The following is a 22,231-nucleotide window of genomic DNA, read 5'->3' as shown; positions in this document are numbered from 1 at the left end:
TGGACCTCCCCACTTGAGAATGCTTCCTGTCTCTAGTTGGCTTCTTCCTCTCCCACTTTCTTCAGGCCCTTGCTCCTGTCAGGATTGAAGATGCCTTTCTTCAATACTCTTCTCAGTTCACTGCTGTACTTTTTTTTTTTAACCCTTACCTTCCGGTAAGGGGGAGTAGGGGGGTCAAGTGACTTGCCCAGGGTCACACAGCTGAGAAGTGTCTGAGGCCAGATTTGAAACCAGGACCTCCTGTCTCTAGGCCTGGCTCTCAATCCACTGAGTAACCCAGCTGCCCCCTCACTGCTGTACTTTTTAGAAAAAGTTATAATAGTGACAGGATGTTATAGATGAGAAAACTGAGGCTGAGAAAGGTTGAGTACCTTGCTCAGGGTCATGCAATTAGCGTGCTAGAGTCAGATGTGAAGTCATCTGTCCAGAAGTTATTGAGAGTTATGATTTCTCCTTCCTCATCATTTCTTCTCTCTGCCTTCCCCTGGAGTCCAAACTCATTGCCACCACTCCAGTGAGGCTTATTTTCCCAGGGGCATCCATGACATCTTCATTGCCGAGTCCCATGGTCTTTTTTCTTCCCTTGGCTTCCTAGACACAGCTTTCTCTGGTTCTCCTCGCTTTCCTCTTCAGCCATCTTCCTGCCCCCTTAATGTGAGGTTCCCCTGGAGTTCTGTCTCCTCTCCTCACACACTTTGATTTGACTGTCTTTCGCCCAGCTGTGTGCACAGGACTCAAGTTAGGCTCAAGATCCAGTCTCTTCCAGGGGCCAGCTGTGTATTGGATGCCTCAGTGTCCTCTTGATGCTGCCTTCTTCTTTGCAGGCCCTGCTTCCGACCTTGATGAATTTCTGCACCTTTCCATTCAAGGCCTGTCTTCTGTGGTCTGCCTTTGCCCTGCATGCCAGCCTTGTTTTTGTATTCAGCCAGACCACCGCATTAGGCATTCTCAGATCGAGGACTTTCTGTACAATTCTGTGGTTCTAAATCCTTCCCTTCCTTCAAGGTATTTAATGAGCCTTTCTCTGGACAGATCTGTTCTCTGATTTCTCAGGCCTTCCTGGTTCTCCTGTCCTGTTCTGGCAAGGCAGAGGGCAAGAACTGCCTCATATGTCTTCCTTGTTTCCCCTGCACCTAGTGTGGGGTCCTCTGAACAAACAGTGGTGCGGTTTTTACTTTCCTTGCTCCGTTAGCCAATAGCCCAGGCTGCAATGCTGGGACCCTTTCCTATTGCAGAATTTGGTAAAATGGGGTCTCTGCTGGTGCTGGCCTGTGCACCATTGTCTCATCTGCTTTTGTTGAGAGCAAGACCTTGAGGACAATAAAGGTGACTTGAAAATGCACCAGGGAATACCATTGAGCAAATCGATGTCAGTGATTCACACGGCTCAGCCTAGGTGAGAATCTGGCAAAGGGCAGAAAGATTGTTGCCCTGGAACACAGCCTGCTTGACCGCTGGTGGAGTGACCATGTGACCCAGGACAGGACCTCAGTTTCTTTCTTTGTAAAATGAGGTTGTTGGAATCCAGAATCGTGAGATTCTGGAGTTGGTGGGACCTTGGGAAGCATCATGGTGCAGCTAAAAATATTGCCAAACCTAGTCATAGGACTAGACTTCAGATTCTGTTGGGTGTAGGACTGTGGGCAAGTCATTCAACCTCTTTAGGCCTCAGTTTCTTCATCTGTAAAACAAAAGGGTTGGTTGGGAATCAATAACCCCCTATGACCCTTCTCACCTCTGAGTCTGGTATCCTGTGGTGGATGGACATCCTCCTGAATCCTGAGTGAGGCCCCTCATGCTCATGGCTTGGGGTTTGAACCCAGACCAAACTGTAGAGCTTGGTCGGTCCCTTCTTGTCCCCAACTTCTGACATTTGGGTGGGAATTGGGATGAGGCGATCTGGAGGTTCATTTCCCCCTTGGACCTTGGATGGCTTTTTCTGGTTGGTTTGACCCCTGAGTTCTTTCTAGAGGCCCTGCCAGGCTAGCGCTGTGCAGCTGAATGTTCTAACCACTGATGGCCCTTGTCCTTTTCTTGGCAGTCATCCAGTCCCTCATAGCACTGGTGAACGACCCCCAGCCTGAGCACCCCCTTCGGGCTGACCTAGCTGAAGAATACTCTAAGGACCGTAAAAAATTCTGTAAGAACGCTGAAGAGTTTACAAAGAAATATGGGGAAAAGCGACCCGTGGACTAAATCTTCCGTGATTGATTCCAACCAGGGTGAGCGGAGACCCGGAGCAGTGCATTTCCAACACCCCGCAACCAGGACTCTTTGGGAAATTGACAGGTGCCACCTCCTGGCGTTAACTTGTGGCAGTTACTAACTTTCTACAGTTTTCTTAATCAAAAGTGGTCTAGGTAAACCTGTAAAGAAAGGATTAAAAATTTAAGATGTTCTAGTTCTGCTTTCTTTGTTTTAAAAATCACTGCTTCAATCTAGCTTAAAGGATGGTGTGTTCTTTTCTTGCCCAAATCGATCCTAAATCTTCAGTTTCTCTTCAGGTTTAAAACAGAAAGGTAGTGAGCGGTGCACACTCCCGAGCCCTCCATGTCCCTTCGTAGGTCTTATTTTATTGCGTTCATTTAATCACACTCCCTCACCCTAGAACTATGCCTTGGAACACCCCAGCCACCCACCCATGCACCCTCTTCCCTCCCCCCACTTCCTCCAGCCCTGAAAAGCCATGGCCTAAGGCCCAGCAGCCCTTGCTTTGTGAGATCCCATGGGGCTGTGAGGCTGATCACAAGGGTGAAGTCTGATGAGGAAGGAGCCTGGCTGTTGTGTAACTCTGGCTGATGTTATAAATATGATGTTGATTAAATGGGCAAACCCCCGATTGTCTGCTTGTGTGTGTGATTGAATTCCAGCCTGGCTCCAGACCTGCCCCAGCCAAGGGGAAGAGCCCTTAGTACCACGCTGGTGCGGATTTGAATTGGACTGTCCTGGCCAACTAGCTAAGAAACACAAGGGGCTGCTGGCAGGGGCCAGGCGGTTGCAGCTTTTGGAATGGGCTGAGCAGGGTCATACACCACTTCTAATATTCAAATGCAGAATGCCACCCGGAGATGACTGGGTGATGGGCGAAAGCAAATTCTGCTGACGTTTTCCATCACAGTAGAGAACTTGGCATCTGAGTGCCAAATCCGCCCTTACCACCAAGATGAATTTTCTTGGGTTCTTTGAGTTTGGGACTCTGCTTGTAGCGCTGGCCCTGGTCAACATCATTCATCAGGAGCTTCCTCCTCCCCACCCCCGGGCCTGTTTGAGAGCCACTTTCAGGGAAACAAGGCATTTTCCCCTTCCCTCTGGACCAGGCTGCCCCAGTAAGGAAGCTCCAGCCTGCCTTCTGGCTGCCAGATCTTCTCCTGCCCTTTAAAGATGGTTGCTTTGGGTTTTGTGTTTCATAGTAAGCATTTTGACTGCCTTTTTTTGGGTAGAAATACAAAGTGATTATAGATTTGCAATCATATGGACTTAAAGGGATTAGAATGTTGCTGTCTCTTAAAAATAAGGAGGACCCCCCCCCCCCCAATCCCTCCCAGGCAATAAGTAAATGAATAAAATCCTAAAGAATATCCATAGTTGATACACAGGGATTTGCAGGCGTCATTCTGGTGGCATGAGATTGACTATTTTCTCCGTTTTTAAACTCTGCCTCAAATGATCTCAGATCTTTAGCCTAATCTGGCTGCTGCGGACTAGGCCTCAGAGGAAGGGATGGTTGAAGACCACCGTAACATTCTCCTCCCTTGGGGCATCGAAATGTAGGTTACCCTGCTTCTTGTCTGCAGAAGGGGGAGGTATTGCTCATTAAAAAGCATCTGATGCTTTCCTTTGTCAGTTGACCCTTTGCTGGCCTGTAAATAGCCCTAGCTTCTTCGGCCCTCTCCAGGAAATGGGGTGCCTGCCTGACTGCCTTGGGGGATGCCCTTGAGGGCAGAGGAGCGCACATAAGCAACACAGCCACCACTGTCTCTTCATTTGCTGAAAATTGGTACAGACTTTGTTTCCCTCCTTTGGATTTGTAATAAAATGCCAAATTCTGTCAAACAAAAGCGTCAGACTCCTCCCTAGACCGCCCCACTGTCTGTCCGGTGACTGCCTCCGATCAGGAAATGTCTGCTGTTCTTTGAAACTGTCTGGTCTTTCCTCTTTGAATAACACTTGCCTCTCTCTCTCTCACAGCATTTAGACTTTTGTGATTGTCTGCCTCTCCGCTTAATGCCACTGAGAGGGAACCTCCATGGCCACCGCGGGCACTTGGGAAGTGCGCGGGTGTGAGGGCTTGCTGTTGCTCTGGGCCAGCAGGCCGAGGCTGGGTGGCAGATGTGGAGTGGCTGGCTTTTCTGTAAAGAGCTCAGGAGGGAGAGTTGGGAAAAGGGGGGTGGGGAGCTTCTGCCAGCACGAGACCCACATGGCTGTGTGTGGTGGTGGCTGACAGGCGATGGCTGTCCTTGGGGTCACTCAGGACTGCTCTCCTTCCTGCCCTTTAACTGTTCTCTGCCAGTGTGCTAGATTCTCCGTATCCCTTCCCTTCCACCTCGCTGTGGTCTAGGCTTTCTAAGGTTCTGCAATTCCATTCTGCTCCTAAATAAAAATGCTCTCAAAGGTTTTGTGGCCAGACTTTTTGTTGTCAGACATCCGGCGGGGCCTGGAAAAAGTAAGCTTTGGCATCCCCATTTGCACTCATCTCAATTGCTCTGTAAGGACATGCTCCCCTGGGGCCTTTCTCAGTCTAGGCACGGGCCCCTTCCTGACGGGCTCCAGGCTGTATCTTCCGTGACATCCCTAGGCTTGGAAGGGAGCACTGCAGAGCTGCCCACCAGCCACACTGGCTGGGATCTTCAAAAGAGCCCCTGGTCCCTGTTGTCACACATCGCAGAGGCCTTTAGCCTGAGCTGGAAAAATCTTTGTAGTTGGAAATCAAATCAAATCTATGGAGAGTTCATCTAGCATAAGGAAGAGGTTTGTTGCTTTGCTGGATTTCGGATTTCTGACTGCCACCAGACCTGAAAGAACGCGGGCTTGGGAGGAACAGCCTGCAGCCCAGCCAGGCCAGGGTCTGCTGACCACCAACTGGGCACCTATTCTGTAGGTCCTGACCTCCTCATTGGTAAAATGGAGGCTGGTTGCCCTCCCGGGTTCCTTTTCACTCTGAGTCTTAGAATCCAAAGATCGTTGAAACTTAGCTAGGAGAGGCCAGTGACCGTGGTCTGGTTCCAGGACACAGCTTGGCCATGTAAGATGCAGAAGAAGCGAGCTTCCTTCCCTTCCCCGGCATGCACCTGGCACAGGCCTCTCCCTCGAGCGTTTTCTTCGTCTTCATCCTTACTTCCCCCTGCCCCAAAGGATTGGGAAGTTGTGAGGGTTTTCACAAGTTCTCTTCCTTTGCCCTGCTTGCCCTCGTCACCACCGTTGGGGCCCACTCTGGACCAGCAGCACATTTCTCCACATTTGTTTCTAATGTCTCGGTCTTGGCCAAACAAGTGTTGTCTGTCCCTGATGATGAGGCTGCTGAGGAAGGGGCTACTCCCCTTTATGGACAGCCTGCCTAGGAAGTCTCATCTCCTCGTCAACAGCCCTAGCAATCACTGGGGGAGAAGACTTGGCCTTCTGAGGAGTCTGTCTCACACAGGAAGTGCAGCTGCAAGACTCAAACTAAATGGGTAGCTCAGTGGATGGAGAGCCAGGCCCAGGGACAGGAGGTCCTAGGTTCAAATCTGGCCTCAGACACTTCCCAGCTGTGTGACCCTGGACAAGTCACTTGACCCCCATTGCCTAGCCCTGACCGCTCTTCTGCCTTGGAACCAACACACAGTATTGCTTCTAAGATGGAAGATGAGGGTTAAAAAAAAAAGAATCGACCTCAATTAGGGGTACGACGTGCTGGCTTTAGGGAACCTTCGATTCTTTGCCTTACAGCAATAACGATAAGCTCTGTACCGACGGAAATACTGAAATGTGTTAGTGGTGGAAGCCCCTCAGGACATGTGAAGCTTTCTCGGGCCAAAGGTCAGAGGGGCGGACTCCTGCTTTCTGCAACGGCCTAGCTTGTCTTTGAGTCGCATCCCTGCCTTGGCGGGTGGCCAGCCTCCAGGACTTGATGCCCACCTTGTCTCAAAAGCTCTTCCTGGGGTGAACAGCTGTCCATTCAAGTTGTGTGAACCTGGGCCGTGTGCTGAGGTCTGGGAGAGAAGCGGAGTTAGACGCCAGGTGGAGGTGCAGTGTAGACGTGGATGGGAGGCACGTGGGCAAGAAACAGAATCTGGCGACTGTAAGGCCTAGGACGGCGGTTTCATGAGGGGATGTCCGGGGGATCAAGGATGGATAGAGCTGCAGAGGGGCACTTAGCCCACTGCGGCCAGGGGCACTCTCCGGGTTGGTGTGTTGTTTGGGCAGGTTTCCTGGACATTCCCCCCTCCTTGTTCTTTGTTGTAGAAGACGCCCACAGATGAAGGAGAGGGAGGGAGAGACATTGCTTTAGCCATTTTACAGGCAAGAGGATAGGCTTATAGAGGTTGCAACCTGCCCAGTCAAGATTCAAAGCCACGTCCTGTTAGTCCAGCACTAACACCCTGCCCTACTGCCTCGTGTGGGGCCGTTCCGGTCCAGAGTTTCTGAGATGACTGTGGCCCCTGGGGACCCTGGCCTGGTGTGTTGGGAAAGGAGTCGGGCTCGTCCCCAACTCCCTCCCCGTTCTAAATCCCCCTTCTCCCAGCTGAGGCTGCCCAGCTGCACTCGAGGTCCTGCAGCAGAAACTGCACGGCACGAGCATCGCATGCGCTTGTAAATGAGTTTGTGCTCCCTTGGTCACCCTTTCAGAGGGAGAGCGCTGCTGTCCGGGACGTCCTCAGGCTGTGAGAGACGTTTCCTTATGGATCCAGGGCTTTGGGGAAACAGCCAGCCAGGCTGGACCACCGTCCGCGGCTAGGGACCGGAAACGGGCACCACAGTCCTGGGCCTCCAGGGGCTTCCGTTGTGCGTGATGCCCCGAATGGAGTCTCCGACCCCGGACCGGCTCTGAGACTGCCATCAGCTCTCGCCTCTTCTCTTTCCTTCTTGGGCCTAAATTCTTTGTGGCTCGCAGGCAAAGAGGGCGGGATGCTTTCCAGGTGAAGGAACGGGCCTGTCCTGGAATTCCCTTGCAGGCTCGCCCCGTAGCTTTGACTCGGGGCCCGGCGCTCATCTGCTTCAGCTCCCTTCCTCGGCAGATGAAGAAAAGGGCCAGAGGAGGGGGGCCAGGGTCACAGAAAGCACGGCAAAGCTGAGATTTGAGTCTGCATCCTTTCAAGTCTCGTCCTCTTCCCTTGCGTGTATATGAAATAGGCCTTTCTGAGCCTTGGGAGCTGCCTGCCTGTGTTGCACGACAGGAGTTCTCCAGACACGTACCAGCTCTGAAGGGAATAGGCCCAGCGTGCTTGACTTGCTGAATGAAGGCCGCCTCCCCAGCACTCCCCAGCCTTCCACTGGCAGCCTCCGTCCTACCTCGACTCCCTTTCGAGAGAAGGTCTTGCTAGCTGGCAGATGGGGTGCCGCAGGAAGCCGCAGAGCTGTGGACCATCCCGGGACTCTTTCCCATCACTGATCCAACCCTTTGGAGGGAGGCTAGGATGACTACTGTAGGGGGATCGGCCTCCGGGGCCTGCCGCCACCTGCTGGACTTCCTTGATCATCCCGTCTGCAGGGTTCCCCGTGTAGCAGGTGCTAATGTTCTGAGTCTGAGCACTAAGTACTAAGGTCCCACTCGGAAGTGGAGGAATTCTGGCCTGGCCCGAGTGCCCATCAGAACCTTCTCTCCTGGAATCAGATGAACAGCTACAGGCCTGTTTCCTGACTCCCAGGTAGCTTTGCATCTGTAAAATCCTCAAAGGAATACATCAGTGTTCTCAACCACCATGCAAAAACGGCCCCAAGTCATGAAGAATCGGGGAAATGAGGGGCGGGGGGGGGGGCATGGGCGAGGAGGGAGGACCCTTATGTCTCCAAGTACAAGAGGTCCTTTTCCCCTGGCCCAAGCCTGTAAACAGGGGGGTGGAGGGTCTGTCCAGCCCGAATAACAGCCCTTGATCCGTTCGGTGGCCACGATTCCAGAAGGCTGGGCAGAGTGAATGGGGTTCTCTTTGCTAGACGCTGCACGTTCTTTGGTTCACGGGCTTTACCTTCTCCATTGGGAGGGACAGAGCACACTGACAAAATCGGATCAAAGCTTGGATCTGTGGGGTGGGTTTCCGGGGATGAGATTGAGATGTGCTTGCCCAGCCCTGCTCCTCGAGTCATCCGTTACGTATTCAGGAAGCTTCTGCCAGGCCTTGGACATCCCTGGCATGCCCACAATGTTCTGGGCTCCCAAATCCCTCAGTTTATCGTTAAGGTGGGGGAGGATGTGCTCCCCAAGAGGCCAGATAAGTGGCAGGTGAAGAGGCGCTAGAAGGACGGACGGTCAGCAAAGTCTTCATGGAGAGGGAGGAAAAGATCCTCTTGGTCAGAGGAGAAATATAGGCAAAGGTAGGGAGCCTGGAATGTGCACGGCAAATAGAGCACCTATAAAGGAGTAGTGTTAGGTGGGGGCCTTGAATGCCGTACCACAATACTTGACCTGTACACTGTGGGGCTATCGAAAGGTTCAAAGGAGCAGGAAAGCCTTAGGGAGATTCTGATGGCCTCTCAAGGGGGTTGGGGTGGGAAGCTGGCTAGGACGCTGTCATATTCCAGAGGTGGAAGGCCTGGTGTCTGCAAGTGGAGGTGTAGTGGCAGAGTGCCTGGAACTTGGTGCACTGGAGGCCTCTAAGCAGCTTTGAGCCCAATATTGCTGGCACAAACTGGGAAGGGCCAGCTGGTTCTTCCTTCCTAAATCTTCTCTTGATGAGTTCAGCTTGGGACAGGTCAAGTCTGAGGAGGCTGGGGAATACGCCACAAGGCCTCCCGAGGTGAGGCACCACGTGCCAGGTGCCGTGGGGAAACCGCTAGAAACTGAGGTCTGACAATAGATTGTTGTGCCCTGAGCAATGGTAGGCAGGAAGAATTCGGAGAAAGCCCTGCAGAGAGAAGGAAATGGAAGCACAGCTTAGGGACGGACCCCAGGAATGCAAAGGAAAAGCCCATCCAGAGGCTGGAGGGCTCTTCCCCCAGCAGCACCCCAGCCTTGACTTCGGGGCAGGACCGGCTTTGCCCCGCTCTTTTGGTCACTATCGAAAGGGAGAGCTCTGCGGCTGTCCTGGTTTGGTTTCCTTTTGCCAAGGTAACCCTAGAGCTCGAGAGAGGAGGAGTCTAGGGTGGCTGAAGGGGTCCCCCTTGCCATTAGCAGAAAGCCTCTCTGTAAGGTGTGATCCATGTCGGAGGTTCTGCAACGTCACACGAGGCAGGTTATGTTAAGGGGCCTGGAGATGCTGAGCCTAACGCCCTCATTTTACAGATAAGGACAGAAGAGAACTTCAGAACTGGAAGGCATTCACGTGGGTCCACGATGTCCCCAACAAGGGCTTGATCGGGGCCCCCGTCCCCTCTGGGTCTGTCCTGTAGGCCCTGGTCTCCCCGCTGCCCAGCACTTTGCTCCGACGTTAATGATTATCTCCTCGTGATGAGTGTCGGGTCAGTGTTGAAAGAGCTCTGGGTAGATGGGCGCAGATTTGTTTGGCAATACTGTCAATTGGTCCAGCCATTGCTGATAGCAGCTGGAAATTGTTCAAGCAGAGTGTGTCCTGTGACAACTCGCCAGTCCGCTGGCCATCTACATCCCCCAGGCGGCCGGACAAGCAGCGGTCAAGTTAGACCGAGATGCCCAGAGCAGCGTGTATCGGAGAACTGGGGATGAGAATGGGAGAGCCCAGGGATGGGCAGAGGGCCCAGTACACCGTGGGCTGTGAACGCAATGGACGTTGTCTTTGGTACGAAGAGAAAAGCCGAAGAGCAAGCGGGATCCAGAGAGACAAGATCCCAGGGAGCCGCTGGAGAAGGGGAGCAGCAGCGCCCTTGGGGACCGATAAGTGCTATGCAAAGAACGTGGGACCCCGAGCCCTGACCCCAGCAGAGGCACCTCCTGGCACACTGCTGTGGCCCCAGTGCAAGGTCGCCGTACGTGTGGGGTTTGGTTCTTTGTTATGAGAGATTGTGGTGGGGTGGCGAGGGGCTGGTTGGCAGTAAGTAGCCCTAACTACAGGGAGTGGTGTACAAAGAAAAGGCCTCAATAAAACTTTTAAAAAACAGCAAGGCGTGGAATTTCCTTGGCTAGACCTGCACTCACCTTGTCCCGGGCATCCCCACGCTAGCCCCAGGCCCATTCATCGCCCGGATGATCCTAAGCTCCTCTTGGACTTGGCCTTAGAGAGGACTGGTCAGAAGAGAGATCATGTGAAGGTACAAACTGCGGACTTCCTCTGTACTTACCGAGCACCTACTATGTGCTAGGCCTGGAGATGCAAAACCCAAAATGCACCCGTGCCTGCCCTAATGGACACCCGCTACATATAGGAGAATATTCAAGCCAAGTACCTCAGGCTCCCCAACTGTCCCCATGGGGTGGGGGGCCTCCAGGTAACTATTACCCCCTGCCCCAAAGTAGTCTGGGTAAATTCCCCCAAACTGTAGCTCTTTTATCTGTCACCACTGAATTTGCCTTAAATAGCCACCCAGAAAGCCCAGTTAGTGCCACACCCAGCAGTTGGGAAGAAAGGGAGGAACAAAGTCTCCCCCTACATCTGGGGGCCGATAGCAGGAAATCCAGCCTCAGTGAGAAGAGCAGGATTATAGGGAACTGACGTGACTGGGCCCACCTGTGGAGGGTCTCAAATAGCAAACTCGTATGCAGGGCACTGCCTTTTTGGACCCCTAACTTGCACAGGACGCTGCTGTCTGTGTAGGGGCTTTGCTGCCTCTAGCTTCTAGCTCAGCTGAAACCCTTGCCTACCCCTTTCTCAAAGAAAGAGAACACTGACAGGCTTTCTTAGCATAAAACCCACATCTAGGCTTTCCTGGAGTATTTCAGAGAAGGCAGAAAAGTCTTGTTCCAGGCCAGACTAGCCAAAAAAGCTTCCTCAGGTATGAGTGCTGAAGCCTCTCCGCTTCCCCCAGGGGGCAGCAGATGCTTAGAACAAACAGCAGACCACACATGGGGTGTCCCCTTCTTTGGACTCTTTCTGATCCAGGATCTCACACTAGTGAATCGCGAGCATGTTATATCCTTTCTAGCCTACAGCTCCGCAGATTTCTCCAGTTTTCAAACACCACATCTCTCACATTCTTCCATGTACGTAGGGAGACACAGGTAAGGCCATTGGGCAAGGCCACCATCCAACCAACTGCTCATCCCAAAGCTCTGCAGGGACTCGCTCATCAAATCAATACAGAATCATTTTCTGTGACTTGGTCTCCGGATTAGTCTTCAGGAATGCTGGCCCTACGCATATGTCAGATTGCAGCCCTTAATGATTAAGTATCATCACAGGAATAGTGGTACCCTTTGACTCAGCAGGCCTTCTACTGATATGCCCCATGGTCCAAAGAGAGGATCATTTCATCGATCCACCCCTTTGTTGTCTGCCAAAGGCTCTACTCAGACTGAGCCATGAACAGAGACCTTGAAGAAAATGGGCTCCCCTTAGGTTTTCTAAGGCTATGACCTTGAAAGAGGCAGATTTAGCAACAACTTGGTAAGTTGAGGCCATCAAAATCCTCAGGTGAGGACCATGGGTTCTCTGACACTTGAGTGCAAGAAGCCTCAAGACAGTGATGGTAAACCTTTTAGAGCCCGAGTGCCATGTACGGCACTCCTCCCCTTAACCCAAATCTCTTCTCCCTGGGCAGAGGGGCGGGTGAAGTGAAAGAAATGTCCTCAGGCGTGATGGAGAGGGGGAAGCAGCTCCCCCCAAGTCCCTCTGACTTTCTAGGAACTCTGGCCATACTTTCGCCACCATAGCCTCAGGGCGTCCTTTTTGGTCCCTAGGAAATAATCACAAACTAAATCTGGAACTATCTAGGCCCTTCTGGTCCAATGTTCCCCTAAAACGCAGCTGAGCAGACCAGTCTGAATTTTCTAAGGGTTTTTCCCTTGTGGCTTCTCTGAGGCACTATCCAACCCAGTCAGTAGCACCTTGTCAATGTGGCAGTGGACATGACTGCCTTCAGGAAGTGGGCCCAAATAAAGGTCTGATGAGCTCTCCTGAAGAGTGTCAGCCTCAACAATCCCATTCCACTCCCCTGGGGCTAACCCTAATTCCTGGGCTACCTGATCCGCATCCAAGAGCTCAGGAATGGGAGTAGCAATCAGTATAAGAATTTTATTCAACGGATCATCTACTGAGGGGCTCAGTATCACTGGCCTTCTTCACAGAGATAAATACTGTTTCAAATGAACTACACGGAATGTCTCAGACAAGACCAGGGGCTTCCGTTTAGCCCTCCCTCTCCACAAAAATTGGCATAGAGAATGTTGCAAATGTCTTTAGGTACTCATTGCCAAGAACTCATGATGCTGTGTCCACCATACGCTTCCCCTGATCCACTGGCCTGAGATTCAGACAAACGGGGCATCTGTTCATCTCTGCCTGAGCAAGGGTTCTAGGACCATTGGGGGTGTTCCCCCTGCCTTTGGGAGTCTCTTGGTGTGATGGTATCCTGGCTGCTGGTACTTTGCAGCCCCTTAAATTTGGCAGGTTTCTCTTTCCAAACCATAGTGTCCCAGCCCCCCCCACCCCACCCCATCACTGTATGCCCTTTAGAACAGTTCTAGCCTCAGGGGGGGCTTCTGCATTTAATCTGGATCCTTTGACCTCAGCCAAGGGGTCCAGGGAGATATTTCAGTGAATTGGAAAGAATGGAAAATGTCATCCTTATTTCCATTAACCTCTAACTAAAACTGAGCATTTCCTTTGATTACTAACTTAGTGGATAAAATATTCTGATAAGGAATCCCCAGGTTTCACTAGGTTGCCAAAGGTTAGGTCTATCACACTAGGAAGGATAAGGTCTTGTCCTGGGGCAGTGTTGGCGAACCTTTTAGAGACTGTGTGCCTAAAATGCACCTTCAAGCTGCCTATGAGCCTCCCCCCCACCCCCCACCCCAATTACCCCAGACAGAAGAGGGAGGAATCGTATTGGGCTGCTAGGCAGAGTAGCAGGACATGTGACCATTATCCTTAGGCACAGTGGAGAGGGGGAGGGGAGCAGCCGCCTCCATGCCACTGGGGCACACATGCCACGTCTTTGCCAATACAGTTCTAGGGGGATCCATTCCAACAGATCCTCAACTCCAAAGACTAGATGGGATGAGATGGAGAAATGGCCACAGAAAACATCCTAGAGCCATGGCCCCCAATAAGGCTTTATTGATCCCTCCCCCCCCCCCCCTCCCGGCTGACCATCACGTCCTTTTGGAAACTCCTCATGCAATGTGGTGACCAGCATTGTGCTTCATGCCACCATCCCCAGATTTCACATGTTGATCTGCCTGGCCCCATATAGTGGCCTGACAGGGAGACCCCTAGCTAAAGCCTGGTGTTCTCCAAGTAGCACTGGAAGCGGAATAGGGGGTGCTGGGCGGTGGTGATAGCCTAAGCAGCCCCTACCCAGACCCCACTTGCTTTCTTCAGCAGGATTTCACGAGCTCAGCCTCGAGGTGGCTTCCTGGTTCCCTGAGTACAAAACTCCCCAAGTTGGGCCTGCTGCTTGACAGGCAGACTGTCTGGGACAACTGAGGCGGAGGAGTCAATGCCCACCCCTGCATCCACGTGGGTTCTCGTTCAGCTTCCTTCCCTTGCTCTGGCTGAAGGAATCTCTTGGTTAGCTCTCGGGTATTTACCAGTGGTTCAGGGGCTTTTCCCACAAGATGGGCTGCGAAATCCAGCCTGCCAAGCCTGTCTCTGAAGTTTTGCCCCCTTCCTGGCTGCCCTCCATTAGGGAACTGGCTTGTAGAGTTCAGCTGTAAAGGGCCAAGTATGCAAGCCTGCCGGTGAGGACAGAACAAATCCTCCCCAGCCCATTGGCTGAGGAGGAAGTTCTCCTGGCAGATGGAACTCCACAAGGACCGCCCGCCCGCCCGCCCAACCACTCCCCAGAGGCCTCACTACATTAGTCTTGGCTCTAAGGCTTCCTTATCTGCTCTTCAAAATTTCCCAGGAACCACTCAAGTTCCTTGGCAGAGGAAGTCACTCCTTAGAAAGGTACATGAGCAAGAGTTGTAGGCCCAGGCCTAGAACTGGGCTCTCTTCCCTGCTCACCATCACTCCTGCTCCTTACTTTCCTGCCGAGGAGCACCAATCTTGGCGGGCTTTAACCCACTCTCCAGAGAAACCCAAGGGTCACAGATCAAGCTTTCCACCTGTAGCCCATTAGGCCCTGCCTCCATTATCATGGCCTGCCGACCAGCCCCACTCCTCATTCCTCTGCCTTCAAAGCACCTTCAGGACAGACCAACCAGCATGCTACCCACCAGAGGAGTGATGGATTCTGGGTACCCAGTGAGATCCATCTGCCTGGGCAATGGCCGCGGGGCATTTCTTTTGCTTCAGCTTGCATTTTTGCTAGAGGTTTGGAGGTTTTTCCCTCTCATGAGGAAGAGGGAAAAAGAAATTAGATTTCTGCTCACTAAAACATTTAATTAAGAAATACAAGCCATTCTCTATTTAGTTGCCAAAATTACCTTCCTAAAGTGCGGCTCCCACCATGGCATTGTGCCCCTCCCCTTACTGACTCGGTAAACTCCAGGATCAAATATAAAACCCGGCATTCAAAGCTTGTCCGTACTCCTTTCTACACACAGTGACCCTCCATGAGCCTCTTTGTTAGCAAACAGGGAAGGGGGGAACCAGCATTTATTAAGTGCCTACTATGTGCCAAGCTCTTTACAAATATCATCATCTTTGATGGTAGGTGCTATTATCCCCATTTTTCAATAGAGGAAATGGAGACAGCCAGTAAAATGACTTGCCCAGGACCATAAAGCTAGTCTCTGTCCGGGCCAAGACTCAAACTGAGGCATCTAAATTCCAAGGCTGACTTTGTCGTCTGTGGAGATCATAGATCTAGAGAGACCTTAAACTAGGACTTAGTCCATTTCCATTATTTTACAGGTGAGGAAATTGAGCAAAAAGGAATCTACCCAAGGTCACAAGGATGGTAAAGTAGCAGAGGCGAGATGAATTCAGTTCCTCTGACTCCAAAGCCTGTGCTCTTTACACCATGGCAGGCTGCCCATTAAATGGATGAATGTCAGGGCTAGATGAGTCCTTCGTTTTACAGCCAAAGAAACAAGTGACTTGTCCAAGATCTCCCACTGGACACAGGTGATAGAGATGGGGCTAAAATGCAGGCTCCTCTAAGCCAAGAATGGTGGGCATAGCCTCCCCAGCAGCCTCATAAGTCCTCGAAGGCACACAATTTGATGCCCCTCTGTCGGTAGAAATTGTGGAGAGTGGGGTCCAACAGGGTTTGCAGCTCGTGTAGCCTCTCCCAGGACTGGGAGAAGTCATCGGGGCCCTCCCCACAGCCACCAACAGGCGAGACACTGGGGTACCCAGGGTGGGCCATGAGCTCCAGAGTGATGGCTCGGCCTCCCTTCAGGGCATCCTCTGGAATCTGAATGCTCTCCACAGCCTGGTCGATGGCAGCCTCGATTCGGCTTACAGACATGTCCTTGCCCATCGTGCTCAAGCCAATGAATGCGTCCGGACACCTGGAGAGACAAAAACTGTGTCCCGGGGGGTGGGGGGTGGAGGGTAACGCCCTACCTCACTTGGATGGCAGACCCAGCATCCCTGACAAGCTTACAGGTCTCCTAAGGGAGCCCACTGCACAGCTCTCATTCCTTGTTTTACCTGAAATGTGCCTCAGTGACTTCAGATCCCTTCTCCGGGTCCCTCTGAGCCTTCTCCAGGCTCCCCAGGTTCTTTGGACTGACTGGGCAAGGGTGAGGTCTCCCCCCCCCCAGCCTCCCCCTTGGAGACCAAGGCACCCCTAAGTTTGAAAGCAAGGATGGGGGAGGCATCCCCAGAGAGCACCCATGCTGGGGCCAGGAGTGATCACATCCCTCCATCTGGGCCTGCTGAGCCACCCCAACAAGATGAGGGGACAAATAGTGGCCATTCATTGCCCAGGCTGGTGCAGAGAGGCTGAGAGGAATGCTGGGAGGCCCCCGGAAGACCCCGGGCCTGGGCTCACTTTGGGCAGTCCATGTGAAAGGATGGGGAGGAGAGCCGGGCAAAGGGGCCACAGTCCTGGGCCTGGGTGCCACCCAGTTCTGGAAAGGAGGGGCTGCCCTAGCTCTGAGCTGGTGACATCAGGCAGAGGGATTGTTTGTCTCCCAGCGTGCGGTTCAGCCATTTTGGCCCGCCTGGCTCTGTGGCCGTTTCCTTGGCAGAGATCCTTCTCCAGCTCATTTTACAGATGAGGAAACTGAGGCCACATTTGAACGCTGCTCTTCCTGACTTCGTCAGTCACCCAGCTGCACAGGAAGGAGACGGGGTCCAAAGCGAGGGGGGGGATGGGCGGGGCTGAGAGTCTGAGGCTGGCTGGAGAGGGAACCCCAGGCCCTGCACAAGCAGGTGGGGGGGCCTTACCGAAGGCCCAGCTCTTGGAACTCCTCCCTAGCGGCCAGGGCGTCCTTCTCCAGGGCCACGGCGAAGGTCTGCAGCTGGGGCTCCAGCCATTCGCAGCGGTGAAGGCCGCGCTCCACGGGCACCCGCGTGTACCGCACCCCGTACTCCCGCAGCACTTCGGCGAACACCTGGCGCACGCCTGGGGGCGGGGCAGGAGCATCTGCCTGGATGGGGGCGGGGCTCTGCCCGCCGACCTGACACCTGCAAAGCACGCCCGCAGTGCCCCCCCCCCCCTCTCCCAGGCCCGGGACTGGGAGCCCCCCTTCCCCCCTACCTGGGAGCACGTGCACGTGCTGGTGCCCGTCCACATGCGTGGGCTCCCGGCCCACCAGGTCCCGGAAGCGGCTGAGCTGCGCGCGGAGCTCCTCCCGCACCTGCGGCCCGAGGGGGAGGGGGGGCTGGGGCGGGGCCTCCTCCTTCCCCTCCCCTCCTCCTCCCCCGCCCCTAGGAGACTGCCCTCACCTCCGGCAGCACTACCTGGCCTGCCGCCAGGGCCTCGCGGAAGCCCGTCTTGCCCAAGAAGCAGCCGCTGGGGCCCAGCAAGGAGGCCCCGGAGCCTGCGCTCAGGCTCACCGGCCTCCCCTCGCTCAGGTTGGCGTGGAGGCCGGCGGGGATGCGGTGCCTGCGGGGATCGAGGCGCTCGTGGAACCTCGGGCCCGGCTCCCGGACCTCCTGGGCAGCCCCCGTCCCAGGTTCCCCAGACCTCCCCGACCCGGGCTCCTCCCCCTCCCGGGCCCGCGCGGACCGAGGCGGCTCCGGGCTCCGTCCAGGGCCTGGCCGCGCCCCCACCTGCGGGCCAGCTGGGCCGCCGAGCTCGCGGCGGCGCCGTTGACCAGGAGGGAGACCTCGCTGAGCGCCCCCGCCACGAAGGCTTCCACCATGCCCCGGTCGCGCCGCGGGCAGTAGCCGAAGTCGTCCCCGGTGACGACGAGCCGCACGCGCGGCCCGCTCATGGTCCGGGACAGCGCACAGCTGGGACCCGGCCGGGGCGCGGGCGGAGCAGGAAACCGCCTTGCGGGGGCGGGGCCTTGAGGGGGGGCGGGGCCATCCTGGGCCGGGTGGTCCTAGCAGCCCCCGCCTCCTCCCGAGCCCTGAGAAGCTGCGGGCGGCTGGAAATGGAGGAGAGCAGACGGAGGACCCTGAGGAGACCGCAGCATCTCCTCGGGCCAGGATTCCTGGGAGCATTTCCGTCCGGAGGGCCCCAGATTCAGGCCTTATCCGGGCTGCCCAGCCGCAGAGCACCTCCCGGCTTCCTGCGCCTCTCTGCCTTCATTGATGGTTCGGCTTTGTCGGGTCAGCACTTGATAGATGCCTTGGTTGTCTGTCCTTAGGGCGTGCCCCCATTTGGGGTTTCCTTGGTAGAGATCCCGGCTCATTTCTACAGATGAGGAAACCGAGGCAAATCGGGTGAAGTGACTTGTCCAAGGTCACACAGCGAGGACGTGTCTGAGGCTCGATTTGAACTCAGGCCCTCCAGACTTCAGTGCCCTGGGCTCTAACCACTTCACTACCCAGCTGCCTGAGTACTTTTTTTTTTTTTTAATAAACCTTACTCATCGATACTGAGTAGTGGCAGAAGAGCAGTCTGTTCTAGGCAATAGGGGTTAAGTGACTTGTCTAAGGTCACACAGCTAAGAAGTGTCTGACGCCAGATTTGGCCCCAGAACCTCCCTCTCTAGGCCTCACTGAGCCCACTTGCTGCTGTCCCAAATACTGTCTTAATAAATGCTAAGCACCCGCTGCATCATCATGCGGAGGAGTTTCCAGTTAGTCTCTCTTGATCATCACAAGCACCCTGGGGCTGGGCAGTAGCTATTATTGCTGTCTCTGTCTTACAGACAGACCAGCTCTGGGCGAGAATCGTATAACAGGCAGCATTTAGAGTCCTCCACTGAGGGTGCCTTTATCTGTATTATCTCAGGTGTCAAGTAGGTGCTATCATTATCCCCATTTTACAGATGAGGAAACTGAGGTGCCCCAAGGTCACACAGATGAAAAATAAAGCCTGAGGCAGGATTTGAACTCAGATTTTCCTAATTATATACCCAACATTCTATCTACCAAGGTGGACACTTTTGCCTCAATTTCTCTCTCTGTAAAATACAAGGTTGGGAGAAAACCACTTGTAAATTTTAAAGAATTATTTTAAAAAATGAGAACTCGTTATTGTTCTCCAAGTGAAGTACTCCGGTTGATGGGGAAAGCAGACAAAGCTAGGGCAGGAGGACAGTGTCCCGCTCTCCTGAAGCTGACCACTAGTGAGAGGGTAGGGAGCTATTGATGATGTGAGGGAGAGAGCACTCCCTACCCTGGAATTGCCAGCGCACTTGGGCAAAATAACCCCCTCGGAATTGTCAGAAGGACCTGGGGTCCCCTCCACTTGGGATGCCAGCTTCTATCCAGGGGAACTACCCAGTGCTCTGTCCACTTCACCACCTAGAAGCCCTGCAGCCAGAAAGGTCTGGGTTCAAATCCCACCTTGGACCAACAGCAGAGCCAAATAAGGGGTTTGGGCCAGCCTTCAGTCTATGGTCCCGCGAACTGATCTCCACCGCAGAGCAGAGATTCTGATCGCGAAGCCTCAGAACTCGTTTTCCCGAAGTTCTTAGCGGCTGTCCTAGGAAATCACCGACAGGTATGAGTCGGCGGGCGTCTGCTTTGGGGGTGTTAAACGGCGGGATTCCCAGGCAGCCTCCCGGCCGGAGCCGCTGAATTGAGGTGCCCGCGCGGGGAGCCGGGGCCAGCCCAAAGGTCCACTGGGCCGGGTGAGGACAATCACCCGAGTGGCGGCAGGCTGGCCTCCCCTCGAGGGACCGTCGCCAGCCTGGAGAGGAGGGGCAGAAGGGGGCGGCTAACTGCCAGGAGCCGGGACAGGCCGCAGGGAAAGTTCGCCTGGCGGGGCTTCTTCCCACGTGGAGACGGAGACCCGGCGATGCGGGGCGGGGCTAGTCTCGGCCTCCAGCCCCGCCCCTGCCCCGCCCCCCGCTCCAGCCAGCCCTGCCATTGCGGACTCTCCGGGCTGATTCGGCCCGTTCCTCCCCAGGTCGGTGTGCCCCCCGGGGCTCCACTGTCCAGGGACTCCCGGAAAAGATCCCACCTGGCAAGCGCCTAATACGCGCCCAGCACGCTCAGTGCAGACACTGTCAGTAAGGAGCGGGGAGGGGCGCCGCGGCTCCCCCGGAAGTGCTCCTGCGGGGGGGGGGGGGCGGCTTCCTCGGATTGGCCAGTTCCTCCCGCTCTCACTCTCCACCTCTTTCCCGCTAGAATACAAGCTCTGGAAGACCAGCCCTGCTTCGCCAGCGCGCGGCAATGCGCGCTCTGGCCGCTATAGGGGGGCCAACTCCCGGCCTCGCTCCCCGTTGGCATCCCAGCCTTCACTTTGGGGGCGGGTTTGGCCTTATTGCCTGGGCCGAGCTCTCCAGCGCCGGGGGATTGGGACAGAGGCGGCTGCTCCTCGTGTCAGACCCTGGGGGCCCCCATTTGGGGTTTTCTTGGCAAAGATGCCAGCGTGGTTCGCCTCTGCCTTCTCGGGCTCCTTTTACAGATGAGGAAACTGAGGCAGGCAGGGATACCAGCACAGCTCCATTTGATGGGAGCTCTCCAAGGTCGCCCCCAGAATTCCGGCAGCCCCTTCTCATTCTTCCTCCTCCTGGTTCAGCTACCTCCATTACCCAGGATTCTCTCCAGGGTGGGACAGCGGAAAAGGAAGAGCCGGAGCATTTATACTCAGTCACGGCCTGTGCTGAGCCCTGGACAGATGGTACCTCATTGGACCCTTACAAACACCCTGGGAGGTGGGTGCTGTTAATACCCCCATTTTATAGTTGAGGAAACTGAGGGAGACATACGTGAAGTGACTTGCCCAGGGTCACACAGCTAGAAACTGTCTGAGGAAGGCTTTTGAACTCAAGTCTTCCTGACTTCAAGCCCAGCTGCCTCAAGGCACTGGATTTGGCATGGGGGACTGGGTTCAGAGCCTGGCTTTGCCCTCCGTGTGAGCTTGAGCAAATCTTCTGGGGGCCTCAGTTTCCCTTTCCTCTCTGCTCTAAATCCATGAACCTACTTGGCTTTCTAAGACACTTTTGTCTCCTGTCCTCATCTAGTGTTTGAGCCCCAGCCTTCCATTATCAGTGAATGCTCCAGCTTCTCCATCCAGATGACCCAGGGCAAAGCCGCCATGTCCAAAATGGAACTGGTGACATTCCCCCCAATTCAGGGCCTCAACCTGGGATCAGACCCTTTCAATAATAACAAAAGCCATCCTTCCATCTTGGAATCAATACTGCTATTGGTTCCAGGGCAGAAGAGCCGCAAGGGCTAGGCAAAAGGTGAAATGACTCAGCCAGGGTCACCCAGCTAGGAAGTGGCTGAGGCCAGATTGGAACCCAGGACCTCCTGGGCCTGGCTCTCCATCTGCTGAGAGCAATGGTCCCCTAAGCAGTGTCCCTGCCTCCATGGGAACCAGGGTTGACCCTGGGCTAGTAAACATTGGTGGAAATGCTCTGGGTAGAAGCCCAGGTGGCCCACTTATCAGAAGGGCAGAGGGCACAAGCCTGGCAAACATGCCAAGGCAAATATTCCAAAGATTTCTGAGAGGGTTCCGATTCGGTAGTGCTCACTGGAAAGTCGTCCACCTGGGCCAAAGCAATCCGGAGTCCAAGAGGACAAGACGAGAGGCGCGGCGTTGATGGCCTGAGAGCCCAGGAGAAGCCAACTACAAAGTGTGGTCAGGCCTTCTCAGTCACGGGGCGCCATTTGCGATTTCCTTGGCGAAGGTCCTCAACTGGTTGGCCATTTTCTTCTTCAGTGCACTTTCACAGATGAGGAAACTGAGGCAAACAAGGGGAGTGACTTGCCCAGGGTCACCCAGCTAGGAAGTGTCTGTAGCTGGATTTGAATTCAGCAAGATGCGTCTTTCTGACTCCAGGCCCATTGCTCTATCCTCTGCGCTCCCTCGCTGTCCCAGCAGTGTGATCCGGCGGCCAAAATAAGGCAGAAAAGTCATTTTTTAGATGTTTTTATTTTTTATTTGTTTTTAAAACAATTTGCCAAGCCTGGAATGAGATAAATAGAAGGTACAACAATTTTGCTGGTTTTTTGTTTTGTTTTGTTTACAAATACAAACTAAAATGTGAAAAAAAAACTCCCTAATCCAATAAAAAACATTTTCCACAGATTCAGGAAAAGCGTTTTATAGAGTTGAATTCTACGCATTTAAAACTTATCCCACAATCCAAAATTGCAAGTGGTAAAAATTCATTTGTGCGTGATCACGGATCAAAAGCAAAACAAAAGTTCTCTGAATACGCTTTATTCCGTTTTTTGACCAGCCACGGAGAAAAGTGGCACTGTCAATTTTTCCAGTGGCAACAGCTCCAAACCAGAGAGTAGTCCCGGCCCTCAGTGAACAACCGGGGTTTTTTCCTGCCCTCAAAATGTTTGCCAAATCCTGGGCTTCTGACAGATTCTTGGAACATGTGGGAAAAGGAACGAAAAATTATTCCAATATCAGTTATAAGCAAAAGATAGAGTCCTTTGGGATAAAACCACTGATGTAAAATAGAAGAAGAAAATCTAGTCCGTATATTTGAGGTGAGCAAGAATTTCAGGGTTCTTTTCTTCTTTTAAAATGGACTTTTCCT

The 22,231-nt window shown here is 53.9% G+C and overlaps 2 protein-coding genes across 9 annotated transcripts in view; one reads left to right on the top strand and one right to left on the bottom strand.

Moving 5' to 3' along the window:
- Nucleotides 1-4,614, top strand: part of UBE2L3 (ubiquitin conjugating enzyme E2 L3) — a 56,423-nt gene extending 51,809 nt beyond the window's left edge. For both annotated transcript variants that reach the window (XM_007490392.3, XM_007490393.3), the window contains one exon: nt 2,042-4,614. In XM_007490392.3, coding sequence (XP_007490454.1) covers nt 2,042-2,196 — 155 coding nt within the window. In that variant the 3' untranslated portion in view covers nt 2,197-4,614. The remainder of the gene's footprint in view (nt 1-2,041) is intronic.
- A 9,956-nt stretch (nt 4,615-14,570) lies between these two features.
- On the bottom strand, nt 14,571-19,431 carry YDJC (YdjC chitooligosaccharide deacetylase homolog). Of its 7 annotated transcripts, none has more exons than XM_056821352.1 (5): nt 19,068-19,431; nt 17,379-17,967; nt 17,052-17,211; nt 16,551-16,728; nt 14,571-15,667 (listed from the first exon to the last, which is right to left on the bottom strand). In XM_056821352.1, the coding sequence occupies exons 2-5, from the start codon at nt 17,772-17,774 to the stop codon at nt 15,349-15,351; spliced, it is 1,053 nt and encodes a 350-aa protein (XP_056677330.1). In that variant the 5' UTR covers nt 17,775-17,967; nt 19,068-19,431; the 3' UTR covers nt 14,571-15,348. The 7 variants fall into 7 exon arrangements, with proteins under 7 accessions (XP_056677330.1, XP_007490457.1, XP_001378032.2 ...); XM_007490395.3 differs by having other exon boundaries at nt 17,067-17,211; XM_001377995.5 differs by lacking the exon at nt 19,068-19,431 and adding an exon at nt 16,864-16,963 and having other exon boundaries at nt 17,379-17,793.
- Nucleotides 19,432-22,231: the final 2,800 nt, after the last annotated feature.

This window comes from Monodelphis domestica, chromosome 3 (genome assembly GCF_027887165.1).
Source record: "Monodelphis domestica isolate mMonDom1 chromosome 3, mMonDom1.pri, whole genome shotgun sequence".
NCBI lineage: Eukaryota > Metazoa > Chordata > Mammalia > Didelphimorphia > Didelphidae > Monodelphis > Monodelphis domestica.
Note: the sequence above shows the minus strand (reverse complement) of the source record. Positions and strands in the feature narration are given on the sequence as shown.